This window comes from Astatotilapia calliptera, chromosome 12 (genome assembly GCF_900246225.1).
Source record: "Astatotilapia calliptera chromosome 12, fAstCal1.2, whole genome shotgun sequence".
Lineage (NCBI taxonomy): Eukaryota > Metazoa > Chordata > Actinopteri > Cichliformes > Cichlidae > Astatotilapia > Astatotilapia calliptera.
Window position 1 is genome coordinate 15,075,862 of NC_039313.1, and position 23,871 is coordinate 15,099,732.

The following is a 23,871-nucleotide window of genomic DNA, read 5'->3' on the forward strand; positions in this document are numbered from 1 at the left end:
AACTTGTGTGCACTAAAAAGTTACAAACCAAAACCAGAGTGAAATACCAGCATTCACAAACTACCAAGTACCAGTCTGGCACAACATCTACAGATTAAAATGCATCAGAAAATCCAATAACCATCTCTGTTCACCCCTCATCACTGTTGTTTGGACATAAACTGCCTCCGAGCAACTCTGTATCGATCTCCTCCCATCTGAACCTCAAAGCTCAGTGGCATCCCTGACCATTAAACACACCTCTGAATTTCAAATCAGTTGACTTTATGTTCTCCAAAGCAGCAGTTACGTGTTTATGAACAGTCAAAATTCTATCCTTTCCTTTCCCCCTCTGGATGGCGGTGCAGTAAACATCAGAAAAAGCTCCGAACGCATTTCAGTGTGATGCGCCTGAACACGTAAGCCCTCATTTCAGGCATTAAAGCTAATAGCTAAAAGGTATTGGGAAAAGAAATGAAGAGCCATACTGTGTGATGCTACTGCACACAGACTTCATTTGAAGCAAAATTACCCATTTTAATGTGCCCCTCCAACCACAGAAATGTGTTAATACGATTTTACAAGCCTGAGATGTCACCTTTTTTACATCACTAATGTGAGTTGAATGAGTATAATCCTTGAGTTAATAGAGATAATATCAGATTCTGCTCTCATCAAAAAATGGCTCCATCTCTTAAATGCCTAGCAGAATGACATCCAAAACAGGGATAAGAGGAAGCAAGAGATTCTCTGTCCATAAAAAGCCAGAGGTTTCCATTCGCACTCTGTAAAAAATACCACATATACAGTCTATGAAAATTACATTTATTCACTTCTTTAATGTGGTGAATGCATTAGTATCGCAGCAGAGCAATTTGGCTTTGCAGCCAGGTATTATGGCTGCAGATATTTATGGAGTAAAAAATGACTTCCTTTCTGTCTGAGTCGACGATTCGCAGCCAGTTGTGTTTACAGTGCGCCTGAGGGCATGAAGGATTGAACGTCCAGTGAAACTTCCGTTGAATAACACCTACTTGAGGGGAAAAAAAACCTTGTTTCACAACTTAACACCTGACATTTGACATTTTCTAACAGCCATCACTCAATACAGAAACACCAGTCGTCCAAGACCGAAGCAACCCGAGTAAAACGTTTTCATATTCAACGGGCGATTCGATAAGAGAAACAAATCCAGATATTTGCACCGCTGACGCTGTAAGAAACTCGCTCCGAACGCGTGGCTTAGACTGACAGAGCTACATTTCTAACTTCGGAAGCATGAAATCTTTCCGAGAAGATTAAGAAGATATCACATATTGCAGGTTAAGATTTATTTCAGGTCATCTTGGAAGGCCTGATGAAAGTTTGCAAGCATTTTGACAAGTCAGAGCAGGAACTCACAGCCAAATTTAACAACACAAAAAACAACTTCAACTCTGACACGAGGCTTTCTCAGAGAAAAAGTGTCGATCAGACCAGCTTTCAGATCCTCTTTACAGTGAAACAAGTGAAGACATATTTATTTCCAGTATCAAATCTTCATGGTCTGCGACGTGTACAGTCGGGGGAAATTGCCATGGAGCACTAATTCAAGGATCAGTTTGTTTCCATATAAATAGCTTTTATCATTATTATTATCATTATTATTATCATTATTATTATTACAGACTACTCATTCTCAATTTGCAATAAATAATAAAGAATATATTTGAATTTTCATGAGCTAGCTGTCAGACTTACATATAAAGAAAGCTATTGCAATTTGTTACTTTTTCTTTTAAATTCATTATTAATTCTTGTCTTTATTCAGCTGACTAGATTTGCTTGTTTCAACATAATTTTTAATCATTCTAAATGTTAAGTTTTACCACATTTTTTTACTGTTTTTTTTGTTACTACTACAATAACTGAACAACACATTAGAACAGTCTCAATAAAATATGCGCACCAAAGCCTCTCAAGTGCTGACAACCAGTTAAATAAAACCTAATTAATTAACAACAATAACCTTACTTATAATAATAATAATAATGATGATGCAATAATTTACTGCTGCCTTGATCTCAGGTACTTGTCTATCTTATCTGAGTGAATATATTCAAGTCTGAGTTTTGTTAAACAGTCGATTCTTGTTTTGATTTCTTGTGATGTTACAGACGTTTTTGATTCCTGTTGTCATCTCGTGGTTTTCTTGGTATTCATTTTCTCTGTTAGGATTCGGTGTTTTGGATCACGTTCTCAGTGATTGCCAGTTGTTTTGTATTGCTTGAGCGCTGCTCTTTATAGTCTCCTGGTTTTTCTATTATATTTCCAGTATCTTGAGCACGACTTCCTGGTTATTCTGGTTACTGTTTAGTGTTTATGGAGTCTGGATGCCCGTTAAGATGAATTACTGTTATAATGTTTAGTTGTTGAATTTCAATTTCTCTTTTGAGCTTGTTAATTTTCATGAGTGTAGTTGTCTTGTTTTTCTAAGTTTATGACTTTGTCCTCTAGTGTTTCCTTGTATCTGTCCTCTTGTTTAGTCCAAGTCTTCTTACGTCCACATTTAGTTATGTGTCTTTGCCTTGTTTGGGTTTCATTTGGCATATGTTTTCTGTATTGTCTTGCCTTGAATGTTGCTTAGTGTCTGACTCCCATGATTGCCCTGACTGTGTGTACCTGTCCCTTATCCCTAACAGTCCTTGTGTTTATATACACTCTAGTCCTCCTTATGTCCTTTGTCCTGTTGAGTGACTGTCCGTGTGAGCTGTCCTTCGCTTGCTCAGGTGTTTCCTGGTACTTTCTTGAATTACAGTCCACAGTTTTGTAGTTTAGGACTCTGATAATCCACAATAAAGTTTTACATTTCCTTTAGTGCTCTGCCTGCAGCGTTCTGTGCTCGGGTCCTCTGCACGACAATCTACACACTAAATGTGACAACTGCATACTTCAAAACCACCTTAAATTCGTGTTTATTTTGCAGCATTTTGGCTCATCTAGTCATTGGTGCGTATAAGTTGCAAGATCTTTTCTCCATAAACCATTACTGTCAGGGCTCTGCAGTATAACCATTGTGCATTAGCCTCAGAGAAAATCATTTGATTTGAACTTTCAAGTATATCATAATTGGTACTGCTTTTATGTGCTGTCTTGGGGCCAAGAGAGCATATAACACCAGTATGTGCGAACATCCTCTCTGTTTTTCATTCCCAAACCAAACCATCTGCTTGTGGTCATTACAAATTCTGTCTTGGAGAGGAAGTGAATCCTTATCTGTGTATGATTAATACAAGTGCCATTTATGCTATCTAGCCTGCACAAGGCAACAATCAGACTGAGAAATATGAAAACAAGAGCCACTCTGTATTACAACACTGTCTAGCAATCAAGAGACTGTCGATAGTTGATATACATAAGTAAAACAGTCAATGTAAAGTGAATTCTGCCATATACATATCCATCAAACTACAAACTAAAATCCATGTTCAAAGTTGTTTGTTCTCTGAGATAAGAGATAATTCCCCAAGAATGTTTTTTTTCAGCCACTTTTGAGTGTAATCATTGTCAGACTGTCACAGTATTATCACAGCTGTCATTGAGAGACTTATGAGCAAACAACACTGAATATGGTGACAAAATAAATATCTCACAGCTTCTCAGAGGGATATCAAAAAACAATAACTACTGGAATGAAATCGCCAAACGGCTCAAGCAAACATCGGCTTGCTTCAGTCCACAGCGGCGCGTCACAGTTTATCTTTGCAAATTTAACAAATTAGTCATTTGTCACTGCAAACTAAATCTTTAGTTTTTTGTATTGTATCCTTCAGCCGTTCTCTGTTTTGCGTCGCATAATCACTGTATCCCACAGGCTCTGTAACACATTACCACCATAATCATCCAAACAGTATGCGTATAAACAATAAGCAAACCATTTGTATCCCAGTCATGCCCTCACTAAGTTTAGTTCTGTATTTAATTAGAAAGCTCACACTTAGGTATATACCTAACAGCTACCCCACAAATTTACATGACGGTAACAGTGGTGATGCATAATACACACTCCCAGGCTCGTACCTTTCCTTCATGACTCAGGCCCCTGACGGGCCCTTTATATACAAAGAAAAGGGAAAGAAGACATTCCTTCATCTTTACTGAAGTGTGCATCATGTCCAGAGACAGATGCAATGAGTAAGGTATAAAAGACTTGTATTAGGGGTTGGAATCACACAATCCCTCATAGTATGATACAATACCATAGCAATGAGGGATTTGGCAATACACTGCAAGACCATCATCTACACCTGACATGCACTCACCGACCAAGAATTAGAGTGCAGTAACCCTGCCATATTCAAATCGGCACGGTGAAACTGCTGATCTATTGGCAATTTCCCATACAGCCATCTATAGTGTTTACAAAGAATGGTCTAAAAAAGAGAAACTAACCAATGAGCATGCAGTTCTCTGAGTGAAAATGCCTTGTTGATGCCAGAAGTCAGAGGACGTCTGGCTTCTTATCAGCTGGACTGCTTCTAGCTGATAAAGAAAGCAACAGTAACTCACACAAACACTCGTTACAAGCCAGGTATGCAGAAGAGCATCTCTGAATGTACAACAGCAGAAGACCACTCCGGGTGCCACTTCCTGTCAGTTTAAGAGCAGGAAACTGAGGCATGAAATCATGGATCCATCCTGCCTAGTATCAAGAGTTGGGGGGATATTTTATTGTCCCACTTTGGGCCTCATTTGGGTACCAATTGAACATCATTTAAATGACACAACCAGCTTTGCTGAGCATGTAGATCCCTTAGTAATAATCTGTGAGTTGATGAACCACTTTTCCCTAATCCGTTTGTTAAGTACAGCTAAAAAAAATCAAGAAGTGGTGACCCTCAATAAACTGTTCCACCTCTACAGTGTACACTTCTGCATTCACCATTTCATTTACAGTCGATTCAACAGCGTCTCATTTCAAAATGTTACTTCCTGAGATTATCAGGACACTTACTCACCACCAACATACCATCACACCAACAATTTACAACTTTTTTTTCTGAGTCAAAGCTGAAAAAGTAAACAGAGCTATGTCTGCATTGCTGAGGGCATGCTGGAACATTTAGTGTTTGCATAGCCAGAGGCATGAGCACTGAGTGAGATTAGGCCGGATCCTTTATTACATTACATATTAAATGGCATTGCATTAGTGGTCGGCTATGATTGAGGCCAATTACATCTTCTCTTTTTATTCCCTTTCAAAAGAGACACAATTTTATACTTGAAATGACAATCAAGTAATCAACTAAAGAGGGTATTTTTCCCCTCATTATCTTTATGTGTATTGTTGAAATTAAATGTAATCATTTAAAAACATGGTTTTAAATAGCAAACCATCTTCATCCAGACAAGGCTTAATTTTTTTTTAAAAATTAAGTAGTAAGTAGTACTAGTAAGCCTGTAAATGCATTTCAAATAACCCTTCATGTACACTGAGTAGGCGTGCCAGTATGAACAGGCAGTACAGTGTTTACACCATTGCTGTGTTTGCACAGCAATGGCAAAAAGTAAGGTCAGAGAGTCGTAGCACTACTTTAATAATGACTTGATGTTGTTAGTGAAAGTGACCAAACCCAGCAGCATTTCCACAAGTATCCTCTTTAAGGGTATTTTAGCCAGCGTGAACGTTTTACATTTAGAACTGCACAACTTTTATTCAGCACCAGTATACCCCACCCTTAGTGTAGTTTGTTTGTGCAGATGTTAATGTGGTAATTCCACTCAGGTGTGGATCAAAACAAGACGCTTTGGAGAAGGTGGTATGAGTCCAGTTCCAGATAAACTCCAGTGGGGTTTGTTTTTGGCATAAATGTGATCCGACTTTGATCCGATCCAACTACTGTGTGTATGCTGAAAATTACAGCCAAACGCCTTCCTGTAGCCAGCTATGTGGCCCATTCTGGGATGCAGCAGAGTATTATAGACATGAACAAACTATAGCAACTACCTGCAAAATTAACCAGTAGCTCACTTGGTATGTTGCCTTATTGACAATTTGGTCAAAGGACTACATTTTTTATCTCCTTCTGCATTTATTTAGTTCACGTGATTTGTAGTGATGCTTTTGGATTTGCTTGAATTTTCTGTGTGAAAAGAATCAAAATCACAAACTCCATACCAGAGTAAACAAACCGTAGGCATAAAAACACCTTAAATACCTGTAACACTGTTTCCACAGTTGGTTGTTACAGCATTTATCACAATAAAATCAATTGTCCCTTCATGTTAGGTATGTTTCTGAGGAGAATTTCTTTGAAGCAGGGCCAACAGAGTGGTGTGGCCAATATCTCATCTGAGATGCGTGCATTTAATAAAGTGCCTCCATCACTGACCAAAAAGGCAAAACTCCCGTAGACACCTCAACACAAATGAGTATATATGCATGATATAAAGCAACACAATACCACACAAATAATAAAGCACAAAAGTGCTTTAAATATACAGAAACACACACAAATGATATATTGTTAACTTTTTTTTTCTTTACACTTTTGTGCTTTATTATGTATTATAACCTCACAAAAATATATGACTAGCTGATGTAAAATATATACATAAATAAAAAATAGTTTACCGCAAATGTGCACAAACAACTACTGATGACATAATCATCAAAGGGCACTGCTGTCGAATAAACACACAAACAAACACAGAAAGCTTAAGCCCTACCAGGCTCCCGAGTTTAGACGATGAGGAGTTGTTTCTGTGTTTGAGCAGACCACATCCCTCCATGCCGGGGGCTTCTCTGTGGTTCCCATGGATACGAGGACCACCAGCCCCCTCGGACGAGGAGCGCAGACGTCTTTCCATCCGCATCACCTCGTGGTAGGGGCTGGCACTGCTGCACAGTGAGGCTGGAGGAAAGAATGAAACAAAGAGAATTACACAATCAGACAGATGGAGAGAAATAATGTATTCAGGTGAAACTGTTATAACAGTGATTCCACAAGCATAGATGTAATCATGTTTTATTGTATTACTAATGCAGTCAGCCCTATTTCCTGTTAGAAAGGGGCTTTTGTTTCATGAAACTAAATCACAATGTTTTATATATTCAGCATTTTAAACGACATTCAATCTTCCATTTACAAAGCTTTTCAGCAATATTGCTTTTGGTCAAATGCTATTTATTGTTTTCAGGGGAAATACTCCTTAGACAGATAAATGAAAGATTGTTATAATTGCTCTATTTTGATCTCCTAGAAGATTGAAGTGAAAACAGAGAGACAATACCACATCCTGTCACTAAGCAAGAGGAGACACACAGACACACAAAAACAAGACTTTGTATGAGCCATTTTATCTTCCTTATTTCTTGCTACACTTGCACACTGTTACCTGAACCTTTACACGCGCAAACAACAGGCATGTAAGTCGGTAGTCTTCATGCAAGAACTAAGCAGACATGAGAACACTGAAGAAGTGCCATGATTGCATCTGTAACTACACATGGAGTTACAACACATTGGGACCCTTATTGTAGACTGTTTAAATGTTTGCACAAAAAATTCCTTTTTTGTAGAGTCAACAGATGAGCTTATTTGTCTCAGTGATAGTCTGTCAGTAGTTCTCACTGCCTGGAAGCCAGAAACTCAAAGTGTAAATCAATATTCAGCTATTTTCCTTCAGGAGGGATTGCAACATGCTGTGTGTGTCTGTGTGTTGCTAAAATAGGCCATTAATACCATGTTACGTGTTCGCTTGCAGACAGTCCTTCAATCAAGCCATGTTTCGACTGCACAACAGCATGCCTTGAACAGTTGCAATAATCAAGGTTACAGTCCTTCTAGAGTTTCTAACAGAAGGGGGAAAAAAGGCAAATCAGGAGCATCATCAAAGTGTATCAATGCCCACATTTTATACAGGAAACGTTTTGAACATGACTAAACCTCGGTGGATTATCAAGTTTCTTATCAGTCTCTTCAGTTTCAACTGTGAAGGTAACAAAACAACAATTTAGCGCTACAGTGGTTAACACATTTGTCTCACAAGTGAAAGATCCTCAGTTCAAGACCGTGAGGAAACACAAATCCAGTCAGAAGGCGACATAATGCCAGCACTGAGCCCGGATAAAAGAGAGGACTGCATCAGAAATGGCATCTGGCATAAAATTGTGTGAACCAAATCAAACGAGTGGATCCATCTGCTGTGGCGAAGAAAATAAGGGAGCAGCCAAAAGTGCCTGTACTGCCGGTATGCAACTGACCTCTGATTCCTCATCAAACAGTTTGGACAGTCCTCCCAGTGAAACCCTGGACTTCATGTTTGAATGATTCAAATTTTCTTCTTCTATCGCCTGGTGCCTTTAGGGCTCGCCACAGCAGATTGTCTGCTTTCATCTCACTCGATCTCTAACATCCTCTTCTGTCGCTTCTGTGGTCTTTCTCTTGTCCTTCTGCCTGGGAGCTCCATATTCAGCATCCTGTGTCCAGTATATCCACTATACTTCCTCTGCACATGTCCCAACTGTCTAAACCTTGCCTCTCTAACGTTGTCTCTAAACCACTCAACCTCAGCTGTTCCTCATTTCTTTTCCATTCCAGTCAGTCCTAACAAAAATCTTAGCATCTTCAACTCGGCTTCTTGTCTTTGTTGTAAGTGCCAAACCACACATCATAGTAGGTCTCAGTACCATATTGTAAACCTTTCTTTTCACTCTTGCAGCTTCCTTCTGTCACAAATCACCCCAATAGTCGTCACCAACCGCTCAACCCTTTCTTCTTCGCCTCTCTTGAGCACTCAGCTGCTCAAGAGAGCCGTTTTGTAGGCATTTTTTGTTGTTACCAGAGAAAGTCTGGCAAGAAGAAAGTGCGCATTGTGTTGCAGCAGCTGGAGGTGAATTAAGGATAGCATTAACAAATCAGCTTTATTTAAGAAAAACACTTTCAATGTGACACTTACTGTTTCAGTCAGTCCACAGCTGCCACTAATTTAATATACTGAAAGGATTTTTCCAGATTAACTGCCTGAGCTGCTGCAAGAAGGACTGACAGCCACACGAGTTTCAAATCTGATTTGAAATTCATGTTGCCGATTTCCAGCCCTAATACGTTTATTGTCTGGAAACATTCTCACTCCCAACTTTGAATTAGCAAACAATTTGGAAGCAAACAATGCAAAGGCATTATGCTCCGTATGTCAATACAAATCATCTTGTAGTCTGCAATCATCAAGTGGGAACAAGCTGTGAGACATGAGAATAATATCATTTTAAATCTCGATTATGCCAATTTACAGCACCTCCACTTATCAGCTTCCTGGGAGAATCTCTTTGATAGGCTTGATAATGAACTCTCAAGATTTTTATTGGCATTCTAATTCACACTTGTACAATCACGCATAGGGAAGTAATAAAACCAAACAACACTGAAGTAGCAGGAGCATAGCATCACTTTAACTTCATAATAAATGTTTACTGTCAAACTCATTTCAGCAGAGATGAATGTGGATCTTTTTTGATGAAAACGTAACAGTGACTATATTAACAGCAATTTGTTCAGATCATACTTACAAATGAACATCTCCAATAATACAATAATACTGTTGCCATAAATTTTTTCATGGAAAAACAACAATTTAGAATCCGACAATGATTCACGTTCAATATGTTTGCATGCATCAGCATGTGACGCAGGTCCACGACATGTTTGAGGACAGTGAGACAGTGATGAGGTGTATGTTAGGAGTGACAGATGAGTTTAAGGTGGGGTAGGATTACATCAGGGATTGGGCCTGATGAGCCCTCGTTTGTAGTAGTAGCGCAGAATTCTCTATCGACTATAACGTTTGATGACATTGCGATTGCCCCTGAGAGTAAGTAGCAGGTGGAAGAGAAACAGGTGGGGTGGAGGTATGCTCTAGAAAGGAGGAATGAAAGTTAGAATACACGTCTGTGAACGAGAAGGAGACAGGTGTAACAGTGACCATTCAATGAGCAGAAGGGGTGAAGTCAGATGAGTTTAAGTACTTTCGCCTGTCTCATGCAAATCCGAAGCAACAAATGGTGCTTAACAGAGGTGAAGAAAAGAGTGCAGCCAGGGTGGAGTAGGCGGACAAAGGTGTTAGGGGTGAGTTGTGATAGAGGATAGCAGCAAGAGTCAAAGGTAAGGGCTACAAGATGGTAATAAGACCTGATATGATGTATGCTATACTGCCATAAGTATTTATGCACCCACCCAAATAACTGAGTTCAGGTGTTTCAATAACCTTTATAGTCACAGGTGTACAAATCAAGCACCTAACATACACACTGCTTCTGAATACCTTTGTGAAAGAATGGGTCGCTCTCAGGAGCTCGGTGAATTCCAGCCTGTGCAACAACTCCGGTATTCGACAGTCAACTATTAGTGGTATTATAACAAAGTGAAGGTTATATATAAAGTGGTAGGCGACATAAAATCACAGAGTGGGCTCAGTGACTGCTGAGGTGCGTAGTGCGCAGAGTCAGTTGCTACAAACTTAATGTGACCTTCAGATTAGCTCAAGAACAGCATGTAGAAAGCTTCATGAAATGAGTGTCATATCATGATATCAATGATATCAATCAATACAGCAATTCCAAACAAGACAAGCCCAGGCATATCTGACAGCAAGAGCCATGTGTCAGCTTCTCACGATGATGATTTAGTACCAAATGTGTTTCGCCACTTGAGGCCAAAACACACCATCAGAATCCACACGACGTGGAGATACTAGCAACTGGTCATGTGCAACCAATAGTAAACAAATGACTCCCCCAAGCATGGCTCGGTGTGACAGGACGAGCAAACAGTGGAATGAAATTACTGATTTGGTTTGCTGTCTCACCACTATTGCGCTGTAAAGCTGCTTCTGCTGGCACCTTGTGGCAACAGATTTACACTTTCAATTATGTAGTCTGTCATCACTGACAGTAACTCGCTGGAAAAGGAGGACAGAAAATGCCCTCATTTTGTTTGCAGTAATAAATGCTGCTCTCTGCGGCTGCAATTACAGATAAAATGTTGTTCAGTAGCTTTTTCTCTATATCTTGTAAACTGTCATCAAAATCATGATCGTAAGTTCCCTTAAAATGTTGTGATATCGTTTTGAGCCTTTTATTGCCAAACCCTACACTGGTGTTTTGGAAATGCCAGTCAGTACAGTGAATCTGTGTGTTTAAGTCATAAAGTGTGGAAAGAAGTACAAGACAATGAAAGTGTCAAAGTGAACTAAGTGTATGTGTGAAGTTAAAGGCTTAGTTTCCAGCAAACGTAACGTGTGTACATTTTTTTCTTGGTGTGTGTTTCTTACATCATGGGATCAGCCCAGCTCTATGACTCACACTGACCACATAGGCTGTATACATTTGTATGCCCGTGGCTTTGGCTTTGCATGTAAATATGTTATTTACCTGCAAGCATTTGCTTGAATTTGATACCTGTGTGTGGTTTCCTCAAGTGAGAGGGTCTGGGTTCATGGCAGCCGCAGAAGCTTCCTCTTTCTTGAAAAGATCGCGTGGTTCTTGCCCTCCTCTCTGACTGCTCAGGGTTAGAGTGGCAGCCCTCACTGCGTACGACGCACGCCTCGCTCTCACTTGTGGTCTCTGTGTGGTAACCTGTCTTCCTCTCTAAGTCCAAGTCCTCCCTCTTCTCTGCTGACAACTCTTTCCTCGCTTCCTTCCTTTCCTCCTCCCTCTCCTTCCTCTCCTCCAGTGACTGTTCCCGCAGAGGTAGGCAGGGTACGGCCGTCTCAGGCTCCGAGACGGAAACGGCAGTTTCATAGTCCGTGTTGTTGGCTGTGCTGGTGTCCGGGAGTAATGGTTTTTCAGTGCTTGATTGGGCAGGAGTGAAGAAAACCTGAGGAGAAGGCATTTTATTTAGTATGTGCAAAGTTCAAATTTCTCACTGGCAAGATAATGAAGCAAAAAGCTAACAGTTTACATACAGAAGATTGCCCTTCAGCTAGCATTTAAAAGGTGGATGTTTGTGTTCTCATGCACCAAAGTGCACATGTTTAGAAGGCAAAATAATGCAGTCTTTACTACTCTAAAGCCATAAAGGAAAGTGAATGGTTTCATTTTTTGAAGTTCCCTCAGCTGGCAGTAAAACAGAATAATATCTCTGAATAAATGCTTTGAAGGAGGAAAAGTTGTGAGCGTAAAGGTGTGAAATGGGAAGGGCAGAATTCAGACATGCACTAGTCTTCTTTTTCATGCCTAAGCTCTTTCAATAAAAGGATTTTTTATGCCCGGTGCTCAACTTTTATTCCATATTTCACACACTCCAAACAGTGGTCACAAATACTCGTCCTTTGTGCGTGTTCTTGTTTTTGCATTTAACGGCAACTGCAGCTGTATTCCTGAAGCCCTAACATTTTTTGATCTTTTTAAGTCTATTTGGTTACATGCAGACCGATTACTTAGTATTTAAATGTGGTGTGTTTTTATCATAAAAGCTGTTATGTGTTATTAAACTCATTGTTAGTCTATACTGGTTAACCCCATTTGATTTTAAACCTTCTTCAACAAAACAAACATGATACCTGGGAGGTAGAGACAGCCACGCTGAAGTTTTCTGGAACAGGTGGATGATCGGGTGGAGCAGCTTCCTTATCTACCCCTGGTGTAGAGGCCGGTTCTGGTGCTGAACCCGATCCGGGGCTCGGAGCTGGCAGCGCATCTACTTCAGATACAGAGTCTTCAGTGATTGGAATGAACTCGGAAGGAGTGATCGCTGTGGTTCGATCCTCTGATATCATAGGGGACTGGAGTGAGCTCTCACCACCAGCACCAAGTTCACCAGGCCAGGATCCTGGGGTGAGCCCTCCTGCCCCTGGAGTGATGGTAGCGGTGGTGCTGGGAGGCTCCAGCTTCACTTCAGGGGGCCTGTGATGATCAGATGTCCGGGAGAAGCGTTGGTGAGCTGAGAAAGACTTCGGAAGCAGCTGTTTCTTCTGGCGTGATGACCGTCTGTTGTTGTTACTGCCGCCACTGTAGTCATCGAGGATCCCGGAGTCATCGCCCTCATTGGTTCCCGAGCTGCTGATGCAGTTGATGAACACATTTCGATTGGTCGTAGAGGACGATGATGAAGCCTTGTCAAAGTCCTCAGTCTGAGAGCGTGTGATTTTCTTTTGCTTGTGGCTGCCAAATCCAAATGAGTGGCGTGACTTGGGCCGTCCGCCGCCATCGCTGAACCCCGTTGACACCGACGTGCTTATTGCCTGCTGATTATTTCCGTTGGCATCGGTGCCCTGTGTCAGCGGCGGTGTGAGGTTGAGGTTGATAGGCTGGACACGTGGATCGCTGTTCCGTTTACTTGCGAAGCTGAGAGACGGCGTGCGGAACAGGCTCCGCCGTTTCCCGGTGCTGCCGGAGCTGGAGTTGGTGCTGGAAGGCGAGGAGGTGTGGACGCCATTTCCCACTCCGCCTGAAGATGGAGAGGAGGGAAGGGACTCCTGCCTCTTGCTGCTGCTGCGGCGGAAGATTGGCAGGCGGGAAACAAGAGTTGATCGCCGTGAGCCTGATTCACCCATTTAAAAGCTGAGGCAGTGGGCCACTCTGAGAGAACAAGCAGACAGAAACATTTAATAAATAAACCATTCATCAACTCCTGAATACTGCATGGCATACACCACTTCTTCTCTGGTGCCAAACCCTTATGTGGCTAAGAACTCTCAAAGTCCGGTCCATTAACCCTTGGAGCACAATTTTATTTTTCAAAAATGGAGTTTAACTGCACAAACTGCTCACATTTCCCACTCTTAAAGTTCCTGCTGCATCTTTACCCATTCTGATATGGAAAAAGTGTCATACTTAAGAGATTTTTCCCAAATCGGGCATGTGAAATGACTCCTTAAACCAAAACAGTGTTGTTTACACCATTTCTCCTACTGTCTATGTGTGAACTTTCTCTAATGGAAAAATTTTATCAAACACCTGCCTCAAAAGAGCTCAAAAGAGGCAAAAACAGAATCTGATTTCACATTTATTCCATACAAATAAAGTGGTTGTCAAGTCTGAATACACCCAGCATACTGAAGGGGCTTAGCTGAAGTGTACTTCTGTATATTGTACATCAGTACATGTGAACAAAGACGGATCTAACACTCTCACAAAGGTGTGAGATCTCACAGAATGAGAGGCAGTATTTTTCATTCGGTAAAGCAGGTATTCTGGGTGTAAAAGGCCTTTTTGTCTGTCATCAGCCTGTCAGATAACATTCAGCGCTAGCAGCAGTCGATGTTCATCTGTTGAGCCACATCAATTCAGGGCTTGCTAAATGTCTGAAGACAGGAGGGATGAAGGGGTGAAAGACTTTAAAATAGTTCAATTATTTTTTTATAATGAGAATTTCTTTGTTTCTCTCTAGCACAAAAGTGGATTAAACTAACAAGAAAACCAAAAAATAACATCTGTTTTGGCATCGGCTACTGGACAAATTGTTTTTTTAAAAACATCAATACTAGCCGAGAACTTCACTTTTAGCGCATCCCTATTTTAAGGTCATCTGGCGTGTCTCACAAAAAAAACTGCTGCTCTGATACATCTCATATTTCATAAGATCAAACAGTAAAAAAGGCTCTTTATTGCCCCAAAACGTCATTTTCACTTGGAAGTGCATGTGTAAAGAAAGTTTTTACGTGACTATTATTAGATCTGCTATGAGACCTGGAGGGTTGATTTCTGTTTAACATTTCACACATTGCAATTAACATTTACTTGACAACTAAATTGTGCAGACAGACCTAACCCAAGGGGAGAGCCAGACAAACACAGAATGGAAAGAAGTGAAGAAGAGAGAGTTACAAAATATCCTAAGCGCTCTTTCAGGGGGGTTTTTTTGTATGGATGTACTAGAAAAAGATCAAATCTTAGCACAGTTATTTACAGATACAGTAAGTTCATTTTTTAAGGTCATTTGATAGAAAAAAGAATGTTGTACTCATAAATATACACTTTCCTTCTAATAAACAATTTAATTACGTTCCCACATTATACGAGACTTTATCCACTAAGTATCTCAACTTTAAAAAATGTTTCATTAACAGAGACTAACAGCAGCTAACAGATGCTAACAGCAGCTAACAGATGCTAACAGCAGCTAACAGAGGTTTTTCTGCGCTTAACAACAGAAAAGTTCAGCGTATCCTCAAAGCTCACCTCGGTATCACAGAAGCAAGCTTCACTTAATTGTTTATCCTACATTGACCACCATAGCTAGGATTCTGCACTTGAATTAGGAGGGGTAAGGAAATGACGTCCAGTATCACCTTCAGCCATACACAATATGGTTGAAATGACCTGTGGCTCTTTAGTGGTTCACTGTGTGTGTGTTCCCCTGGTCTTTCTCCTCTCACTATTAAATAAAGGGGAAAAAATGCCCCTAAAAAAATTCAGTAATGGATTTATAGATTTTACGCGCTGAACCTCTATGTGTTTGCAGTGGTGCAGATTATCCATACATTATAAACTACTATGTAGCTTTCACAAGCACTAATAAATCAGCCACTGACTGAAAGCCCAACATGGAAAAGAACAAAATAGGAAAGACCAGAATTTTGGAAAAAAAATATAACAGCACCAGTACAACTCATGGCCAACCATAACTTCCTGGCCTATAGCTCACCCTCTCACCTGCACTGGCTGTTGAGAATACAAAATTAGAGCGTCAGCCTACAACAATGTTCCTCACATGACCTTACAAAGAGAGTCTCTGAGTAAACACAATGCCCCACTGCTAGTAGGAACTGACTAAAGTTCCCCTTTTTGAGTCATAAAGGAAGGCTTTCATTTGAGCAAATACTCCTGTCATTGTTTTTTTGCACTCAGTAAGCGTAACAGTGACTATGCAGTCCCTGTACTATTGAAGAGCCAACCTCTCTAAGAGCTCCTGAAGTGTTTTGTTTTCAATCTCTGCCTAATAAGCTTACATTAACACTCTCCACTCTGAAGTGGTGTATTATTAGTGTCACCTACCTGAAAATAAATGTTCTCATATTCTAAATGTGATGCAAATTTTAAATTACAATTTAACTCAATGCAACGTATAAAACAGAAAAGGAAGAGAGAGAGGAAGTCAATAAATAGTACTGCCAAACAACGGCGTTAATATCACACGCACACGTATTAGGCTAGGGTCTGTCCTCGATCACATCTAGCTGTTCGTGCAAGTCAAGACAGAGCGGTCACCAGCCGTATCAAACGCTTCCTTTTCAGATTAGCCAACAGTTTAGTAGCTTTAGATTTTCAACCCACCACACAGCCATTTGACCTGGTCATAGTACTCTGGGCTAACCGATTAAGACAACCAATTAGACAGATTAAATCAGATTGAGAACGCCTCTCTCATTTAACAATAAGGGCAAACAACCTGTTGTCAGACTTTACAGGGGCTGAAAATGTCAAATATACACTCACTCAATACTACCTTTGGAAGCATTGTTTTATTATAATCATGCTGTCATCTATAATCTAACATAAAATTACATTATAGGCTCAAAAGAGCTAACAGACACTCAGGCATTTGACTAAACTCATCAGTAACTGCTCATGAAGCGAGGTTACCTACAAAAAAGGAAGCAAAACCTCACCTAATCTGAGTTCCCCTTTGCTTTGCAATTAGTCTGAGAGCTGCTGAGCTGAATGCAAAGTGTTCGTTTTGCTGTGAGCTGGCGTTGCTTCTATATAACTGTCCGCTTAGATGTTCACTTAAATCAAGAATTACTTGAATTGGAGAAGAAAGATTTCTAAGCACGTTTCTAGATCTCCAGCTCTAGTTTTCCCAAATTAAACACATGACAGGTTACGTTTTCTGTCATTGCGGCCTTCACTCCATGTAACAATAGTGATGCATTAAAATCACAATCCTCAAATAAACCAAAACAGAATGAAGAACTTTACTCATGCAGCGCTCTGTGGTTTTTGGCATCTTATCGACACACCCTACAACAATAGTTAACAATCAGCAGACAATGCCACAAAGACACCCTCCCATCTCAGAGTAATTTTACACTGATACTCTACATGATCATCGGTTTGAAATAATAGGTGTGTATAGGGTGTGAAAAATGGGTGTTTCCTATAAAACAGGTTCTGGGTGCGATAATTTTGAAAACCATAACCACATGTTAGAGTTAATGCAAACCATACTCTTCTATTCAATGTAATGAAAGATTGCAGGGAAGGAGTGCTATTTGAAAAGCGTGTGTTTTCATAGAAGGAGTAAGCAGGCTGCAATGCTGCTGTAGACAGTGTTATCAAAGAAAAACATTCCCATATTTTTTAGCAAATACCTCCATGCTGAAAAACATAAATACTACTGGATTTGAACTACAAGCTATAGTGCTACATTACAAATAATCTAGTGATACAGCCAAGGTTATAACTAGTCTTTTATCAGTCTATCTCATCTAGCTTCTTCTGACTGTCTGTGTTGATAATATTTAATAGACGCACACACCTCTTTCCCACAAGCCAGGGCATGTGGAGAAAACAAAAAACAATCTTAAGCGATAGGATGCCAATTTAACCATGAATGGAACTGAGAACTGTAATCCGTCACCATTGCTAGAGTGAATGGAAGATTAGTAAAGTGCAGTCTGCAAACATATCCTAACATAAACTAAGCAACTTGTTATATAAACGTCAGCCTGATATTTGGACAGTAAATGTTTAAATAGGGAAGACATGTGAGTGTATCGTGGATAGAATGCAAACAGGATACATATAGGAAACTTGAAGGATTAATGAAGCATAGAAGTAATATGTGAGCAAACAAATCGACTGAATGAACAGCAACAGAATGATGTTATAACTGTGTCACTCACAAGCAACTTATAACACTTTAATAACCCTGTAATATCCAGCAGTTCAGCCGCAACACACTTACACTCTATTACATACATTTTTATAGGAGTGTGATACACTGCACCGGGATCACTGGAGCCATGATCACAAAATATTGTTGTAAACAGTGCTGCACATCATGCCAAAATAAGGATTTTTCCATCTACCAACACAGACCATCGCTGTGTGCCAACCACGCACAATAATAAAGCTTCTATTAAGGTGAAGCAGCGATGTTAGATAACCCTGAGGCCACAGGAGGCATTTCACAACTGCTTTCATGAGCTCCAGCAATGAATGCCGTGGTCCTTTAAGCTTCTGCTGAATTACATGCTTCTTAGATCTGCTGCTGCTGATGATGATGGGCTCAAAATCACAACAATGAATGGGCCTCAGCGTCTGTAGTTACAGTTTAACCTGCACTTCTCACAACTGCTCAGAGCACCCTGCTCATTTATTATTGTGCCCGTGAATCAGCCTGCAGCTGCTTCTGATTGTAAATTATTTGCATTAAGATAAGAATTGTGGATGTAAATGAGTGAAGCCAGCAGGTCCTCAGCGGGGCGCCGACAACTGTCAAACCGAAAACGTCAACAACGCTCTGAAGCCTTGTGAAGCCTTAAATCCCGACTAGCTAACCGAGACCGGGACACTGAAGTGCTGGCGCTAATCGCCACCACGACGCTGAATCGGTAAAGCAGTGGGAATCGCTTTCTCTACTCCGCAATGGTCAGCGGCGTCCGGAGGAAATACAGCGGCAGGCTCCGTCCGGTGGTTCCGGTCAGGCTGGCTAGCAGGTAGCGGACAAACACACAAATGTGCGTATTTTACCTTCAGAGGAATCCCGGAGTCTCCACCGAGGCCCCCCTCCGGCGCACAAACAGATGGATATACCTTCGCTTTGTGGTCATACGAGTTATTATAACCTACATGAATGAAAATATCTGGGATAGGTAGCACCTTGTGTTGCACTGACGCCAATATGACACCTCAGTGACGTGGATTCGCCCTTTCCTCGTTCGTCGCTTCCGCGTTGCGACGACGGGCAGCGAGCGTGGACAACGTGACGTCCGTACTCCTCCTCCTCCTCCTCCAATACCCTCACAGACCAGCATCCTCCTGCAGGTGGATGATTGGACGATTCAGTCTTTCTTTGGCGAATTCAACCACAAGAAAAAGAGAAAAGAATCCTGATGTGTGCCCTTATAGTCAGAAACCACTAAATACCAGGATTGCAGGGTTCTGGTTTCCTAAATGACTACTTGTTATTTTTTGTGTGCTAAAATGTGAAGGCTATGTTTTGTTTTTTCAATTTTATTATTGCTAACACATGGGAATTGAAGTATCATTGCACAGATAAGACAAAAGAAAAGACTGAAAAAAAGAGAAATGCACGACGTTTACAAAATAAAGCATTTCGAAATGAGGGTAAAGGCCACTAAAAATATATTTTCAGTACATCTTTGGATACAGCCCTGCTTGAAAATTCAGAAGTGAAACTGTTAAATACTGGAGAATGAGCTGATCAGTTATTATTATTATCATCATCATCAGGGGTGGGCCAAAGTGTGCAGGTTATCAAAAGGATTCACACATGCTGGCTCTGACACATACCTTGTTAGTACTGGGTTACACTTTTTTTTTTTTTTTTTTTTTTTTTAAATAAACACACCTGAGCTTTAATTTCTTGTGGTGTACCTTCAACAAGGTGCTGGAAACGTTCCTTGAGAGATTTTGGTCCATACTGACATGACAGCAGCGCACAGTTGCTGCAGATCTGTCGGCTGCACATGTATGATGTTAATCTCCCGTTCCAAAGGCGCTCTGTTGGACAGATCTGGAGACTGGAGGCCATTCGAGTACAGCTACCTCATTTTCACATTCAAGAAACCAGTTTCATCAAAGTTTCTGTCACAAAGCTCAAATTAAATGTACACATCAGAAAATGGTTAAAATGTGGCCATAAAGACGTAAAGATTGTCAGCAATAACACTCTGATAAGACTGGTGTCTAAGTGATGTTTAGCTGATACTAAGGGCCCAAAGTGGACCGAGAAACCCCAACACAACGAGCATGATGGATCCATAGTTTCAAGTTTGTCATATTCTGGCCGTACTATCCAAATTCTGTGGTTCAGTCTCAAATGTTGATTGCAATGCATACTATATCTAGATTAACATAAAATCTTGTTTGCAGTATGATTGTAAAGTATGAAGACTTAACTGTAACCGGACTTGTGATGATGCTTAAGAACATTTTAAGTCTGGTAACTGGAACAATGTTCGATTCATTCAGCAGTTGTAATACGCACAAAAGTAACCACACAGCTGTATAAATACATAAAGATCACAAGAAAATCTGCTTTTAAAAACAGCCTTTATTTCATGAAATCCCCACACAAGAAATTAAAGTGTAGCCTTTACATGAATCAGAGCAAAGTATGACAAATCTTTAACGTGGTACACACAGAAATCCACCATTTACACACCACATACAGTTCTCTAAAGAAATGCACTGTCACCGATATACAGGATAGAAAATCTCAGTGTTGCACTTACAAAAGAAAGTTTCAACATTTACTTTGCATCAAGCTAAAGCCCAATTTCTTAAAACCACAAAACCTAGAAAATGTTAGCAGTGCAAATTTTAGTGTTCTCTTCAGTTCTGCAGCCCAATAATATTGCACACCCATTATACACACACACACACACACACACACACACACACACGCCTGCAGAGCCAAACATTTGCTGACATGCTACAGATTTTTAAAGTGCTAGCTTGGAATTAGATTGAGAGCCAGCCTTCAAAAATATTTGGTTCTAAATTTGTAAGCAAAAAGAACAAAAAAAAAAACAAAAAACAAAAAAAATCTTATTTAGGATGCAGTTTAATGTAGAGTCAGCTGTGGTATTGCGATTACAGGTCTTGTATCAGGATGCTATAAACTACATGAGTGTGCTGTGACCCTCAAGTGGAACAACTACATACTCAGGAAAAAATTAAGAACCTGAAGACATTCAGTTTGTTCTGTGATTAAGAATACATTCTGTGATGGAAATAAAACATAAAAGCTGCACTGCCAATTCATAAATGCATAGAAGTGTTTTACAAAGATGTTGAGGACTCAAGTGAAAATAAACATTTAAGGGGGGGAATTTAAAAAAAAAATTAAATATATATATAAAACTTTGCACCATAAGAGAAATTAAATATTTCACCTTGAGACTAAAAATTTCTATCCAGATAAAATTAACAGCAAATTTCATGTTTTTAAGACCCAAAACAAGAATGTCTCCCAAAAAAGGCAACTGAACCAGGTAACATCTGCTTACAGTAATTTCCATCAAAAGTGATCTACAAGCAAAACACCAACCGATTATATGAACATTTGTGTACTTAATTTCACCCAAAATAATATACTCTTGATTAAACTGTACATGGAATTAAAAAGCAAACACAAGCAATCAGCTTATTACGTGACATGAAAGAAGGCAGATACTGCACTGTTAGGTGGACAGCTGTAAATCAAATCAAACTAGTTTCTGTAAGGAAAGGTACAGTAGTTAAGGTTTTCCAGGCCTGATGGACAGAGGTAGGTAGCATTGAGCCTCAATCGAGGCCAGAAACCTGAGAAAACGCACACACACCGACGACCCTAACCCTCCAGAAATCAAAATATATATACACATGTACAAGCAAACCCAGGTGCAACCACATACAGTATGCGTGTATACAAAAAACAAATGTGGTTTCCTATTGAACAGTCTAGTGTGCTCTTTGAAAAAAAACAAAAACCAATCAGCCACTCTGGCATCTGATAGCGACACATGCTACACAGCATAGCTACTAAACAGTGCAATTTGTGATAGCACTTTTTGTAAGAACCTGAAGAGCTAGGTCTTTTTTTTCTGAAACTAAAGGCTGTGAGGCCACAAAGATGTGGGTTGCAATCAAGTCAGCACCAGAACCAAAAAAAAGCTTTGGCTAATATGCTTTATTTCCACCAAAGCAGTGCCTAGTCTACAACTAGCTCCATGCCTTTGAATTAGACAGCACTACTGGGTCCTAAAAGCTAGCCCCAAGTTTGGATTCATAGTAAGTGGCTACAAAAGGCACTACTGCAAGAAAGTTAGGTGATTCACAGATGTAGGCTGAAAAAAAAAAAAAAAAGACCCAACTTTTATGTAATGCCATGCAACATTTGCATCAAACATGTCAAAGCTTATGCTGGTTCTCAAAAGCACCAAAGTAGAACTGGCACTGCATCAGTGGTGAAGAGCCATTTGTGACTTTGCAGCTGTCAAACAGTAAGCACCTGGTGTTCTGATACCTTGACAGTTTTATGGTGTTTAAAGTCAAATTGTGCTGTGCAACAGAAGTGAAAGCAAAAAAACAAAAAACAAAAAAAACAAAAACAAAACAGGAAACACAAAAAGTCTCAAATCACAGTAAATACTCCAGGGTTTATATCTGTTAGTGAAGGTAGCTGTGAGAGTGTACTGATAGCTGTATATCGGCAACGTTTACGCTAAGTAGTGATCCAGCTGTGAAGACTAAAATTTATTGTGCAAGACTCATTTTATTGTGCAAAAACAGCTAAACATAAGTGTGAGGAGGAGTAGCGTTTGTGACAAAGAGTAAATAAGTTCTAATATCTACGAGGCCAGTGTCTGATCCAACTGTACCGACACCAAATCCTCACATCCAGTATTTAATGTCAACATCTGGTTGCTAGAGAGAACTAATTCATCCATTTCTTCAAAAAAAAAAAAAAAAAAAAAGGCACAAAGGCGCTAGCTTCAGTTAGCTACCAGGCTCTCAGGTCCACTAATATATCTACACCTATGCTGCTACCTTAACGTAAATGGTTACAGAAAACAAGCAAATACAAACCACCCACTAATTGAAACAAACACTATTTAAACCGAAACCTGAAAAAAGAAAAAAAAAAAAATAAGGAAGATCGAAGGCGTTTAATGTTAAAAGACTCAGTTTGAGCAGTTCATCATAAAACCAGGTCCAATACAATTACCAGATCCAGAGACTTTGGTATATGGAGAAGACCTTTTACATCTATACGGACTACCGAAGACCTCTGTATGCAGACACTGATACTCAGCGTAATTATCTTCGTGTGGGTAATACACTATACATGCCAATACTGGGGGGGGGGGGCAGTCCCTGGCAGGGATCCCATTTCCACATTAGGACCAAGTGCCCTAATCACATCTGCCTGATTTGACCTTCAAAAATGGTCTGAATTGTATTCCATCACCCTGTCAATAAAACCTGTTCTTCCCAGAACACACTAAAGATGAAATGGATTCCAGGCTTAATGCACTCCTTAGAAGGCCAGTCTCTTACTGGCTAGGAACTCTTCCAGCTGAACCTTGCCGCTGCCCATGAGGCCAAAAGCCGGATACATTGTTCCCGAACAATCCACCTGCCTCTCGTAAAGGCACCTCATAGTGTCGGCGTCGTAAAAATACACTCGGCACGCGTCATAATCAAGGCATATGCCCAAGCGCTGGGGCATAGGAAGGATGCGGCTGCCGGGGTCAGCTGACTGTGCGTTTGCTGTGGAAGAGCTAGACGTTGAAGAAGACTTCGGGATGATGAGTTTGCCCATGCCCAAGGTGACGAGGGTGAAGGGCTGGGAGAGCTCATAGCATGCATCTTCACTGCCGCTGTCGTGCCCGCTGTCGTGGTCATACCTGGTAAAAGGAAGGTACCGGTAAAGATTTGTTTTGCACTTGGAAAGTTTATGCAGAACTTTATTAGATGTTTCCTCCAGATCAGTTGCCTGAAATTCATAAGTTCATCTAAGCATTGTCTGAACACTGCCTGGTCCTTATCAATTTGCATGCGTCACATAATTACCATAGAAGTCAAATTTATTTGCATTATGTAATGTTCTCCTTTACATGGGCTAATTTGCTGAAAAGGCCAAGCTTCGTCTCAATAAGCTCTTTAAGAGTTTATACTGGTTCTCTTGCGTCACAGGATTAGGTATGGCTCAAATACACTTGGCGCTATACTGCATT

General features: G+C 40.3%; 2 protein-coding genes across 7 annotated transcripts in view; both read right to left on the minus strand.

Annotated features, from left to right (window-relative positions):
- Positions 1-18,873, minus strand: part of ccser1 (coiled-coil serine-rich protein 1) — a 127,300-nt gene extending 108,427 nt beyond the window's left edge. The window contains exons 1-4 of one of the 3 annotated variants that reach the window (XM_026188367.1): positions 18,656-18,873; positions 12,520-13,537; positions 11,417-11,834; positions 6,688-6,872 (exon numbers count right to left, since the gene is read on the minus strand). In XM_026188367.1, coding sequence (XP_026044152.1) covers positions 6,688-6,872; positions 11,417-11,834; positions 12,520-13,512 — 1,596 coding nt within the window. In that variant the 5' untranslated portion in view covers positions 13,513-13,537; positions 18,656-18,873. Of the gene's footprint in view, positions 1-6,687; positions 6,873-11,416; positions 11,835-12,519; positions 13,538-17,438; positions 17,619-18,655 lie in introns of those variants that run through there. The other 2 variants (XM_026188368.1, XM_026188369.1) reach the window with 2 other exon arrangements.
- Positions 18,874-20,183: 1,310 nt separating this feature from the next.
- The window catches only part of trim36 (tripartite motif containing 36), a 32,855-nt gene continuing 29,167 nt past the window's right edge, over positions 20,184-23,871 (minus strand). For all 4 annotated transcript variants that reach the window (XM_026187546.1, XM_026187542.1, XM_026187543.1 and 1 more), the window contains one exon: positions 20,184-23,541. In XM_026187546.1, the coding sequence (XP_026043331.1) occupies positions 23,172-23,541 (370 nt within the window). In that variant the 3' untranslated portion in view covers positions 20,184-23,171. The remainder of the gene's footprint in view (positions 23,542-23,871) is intronic.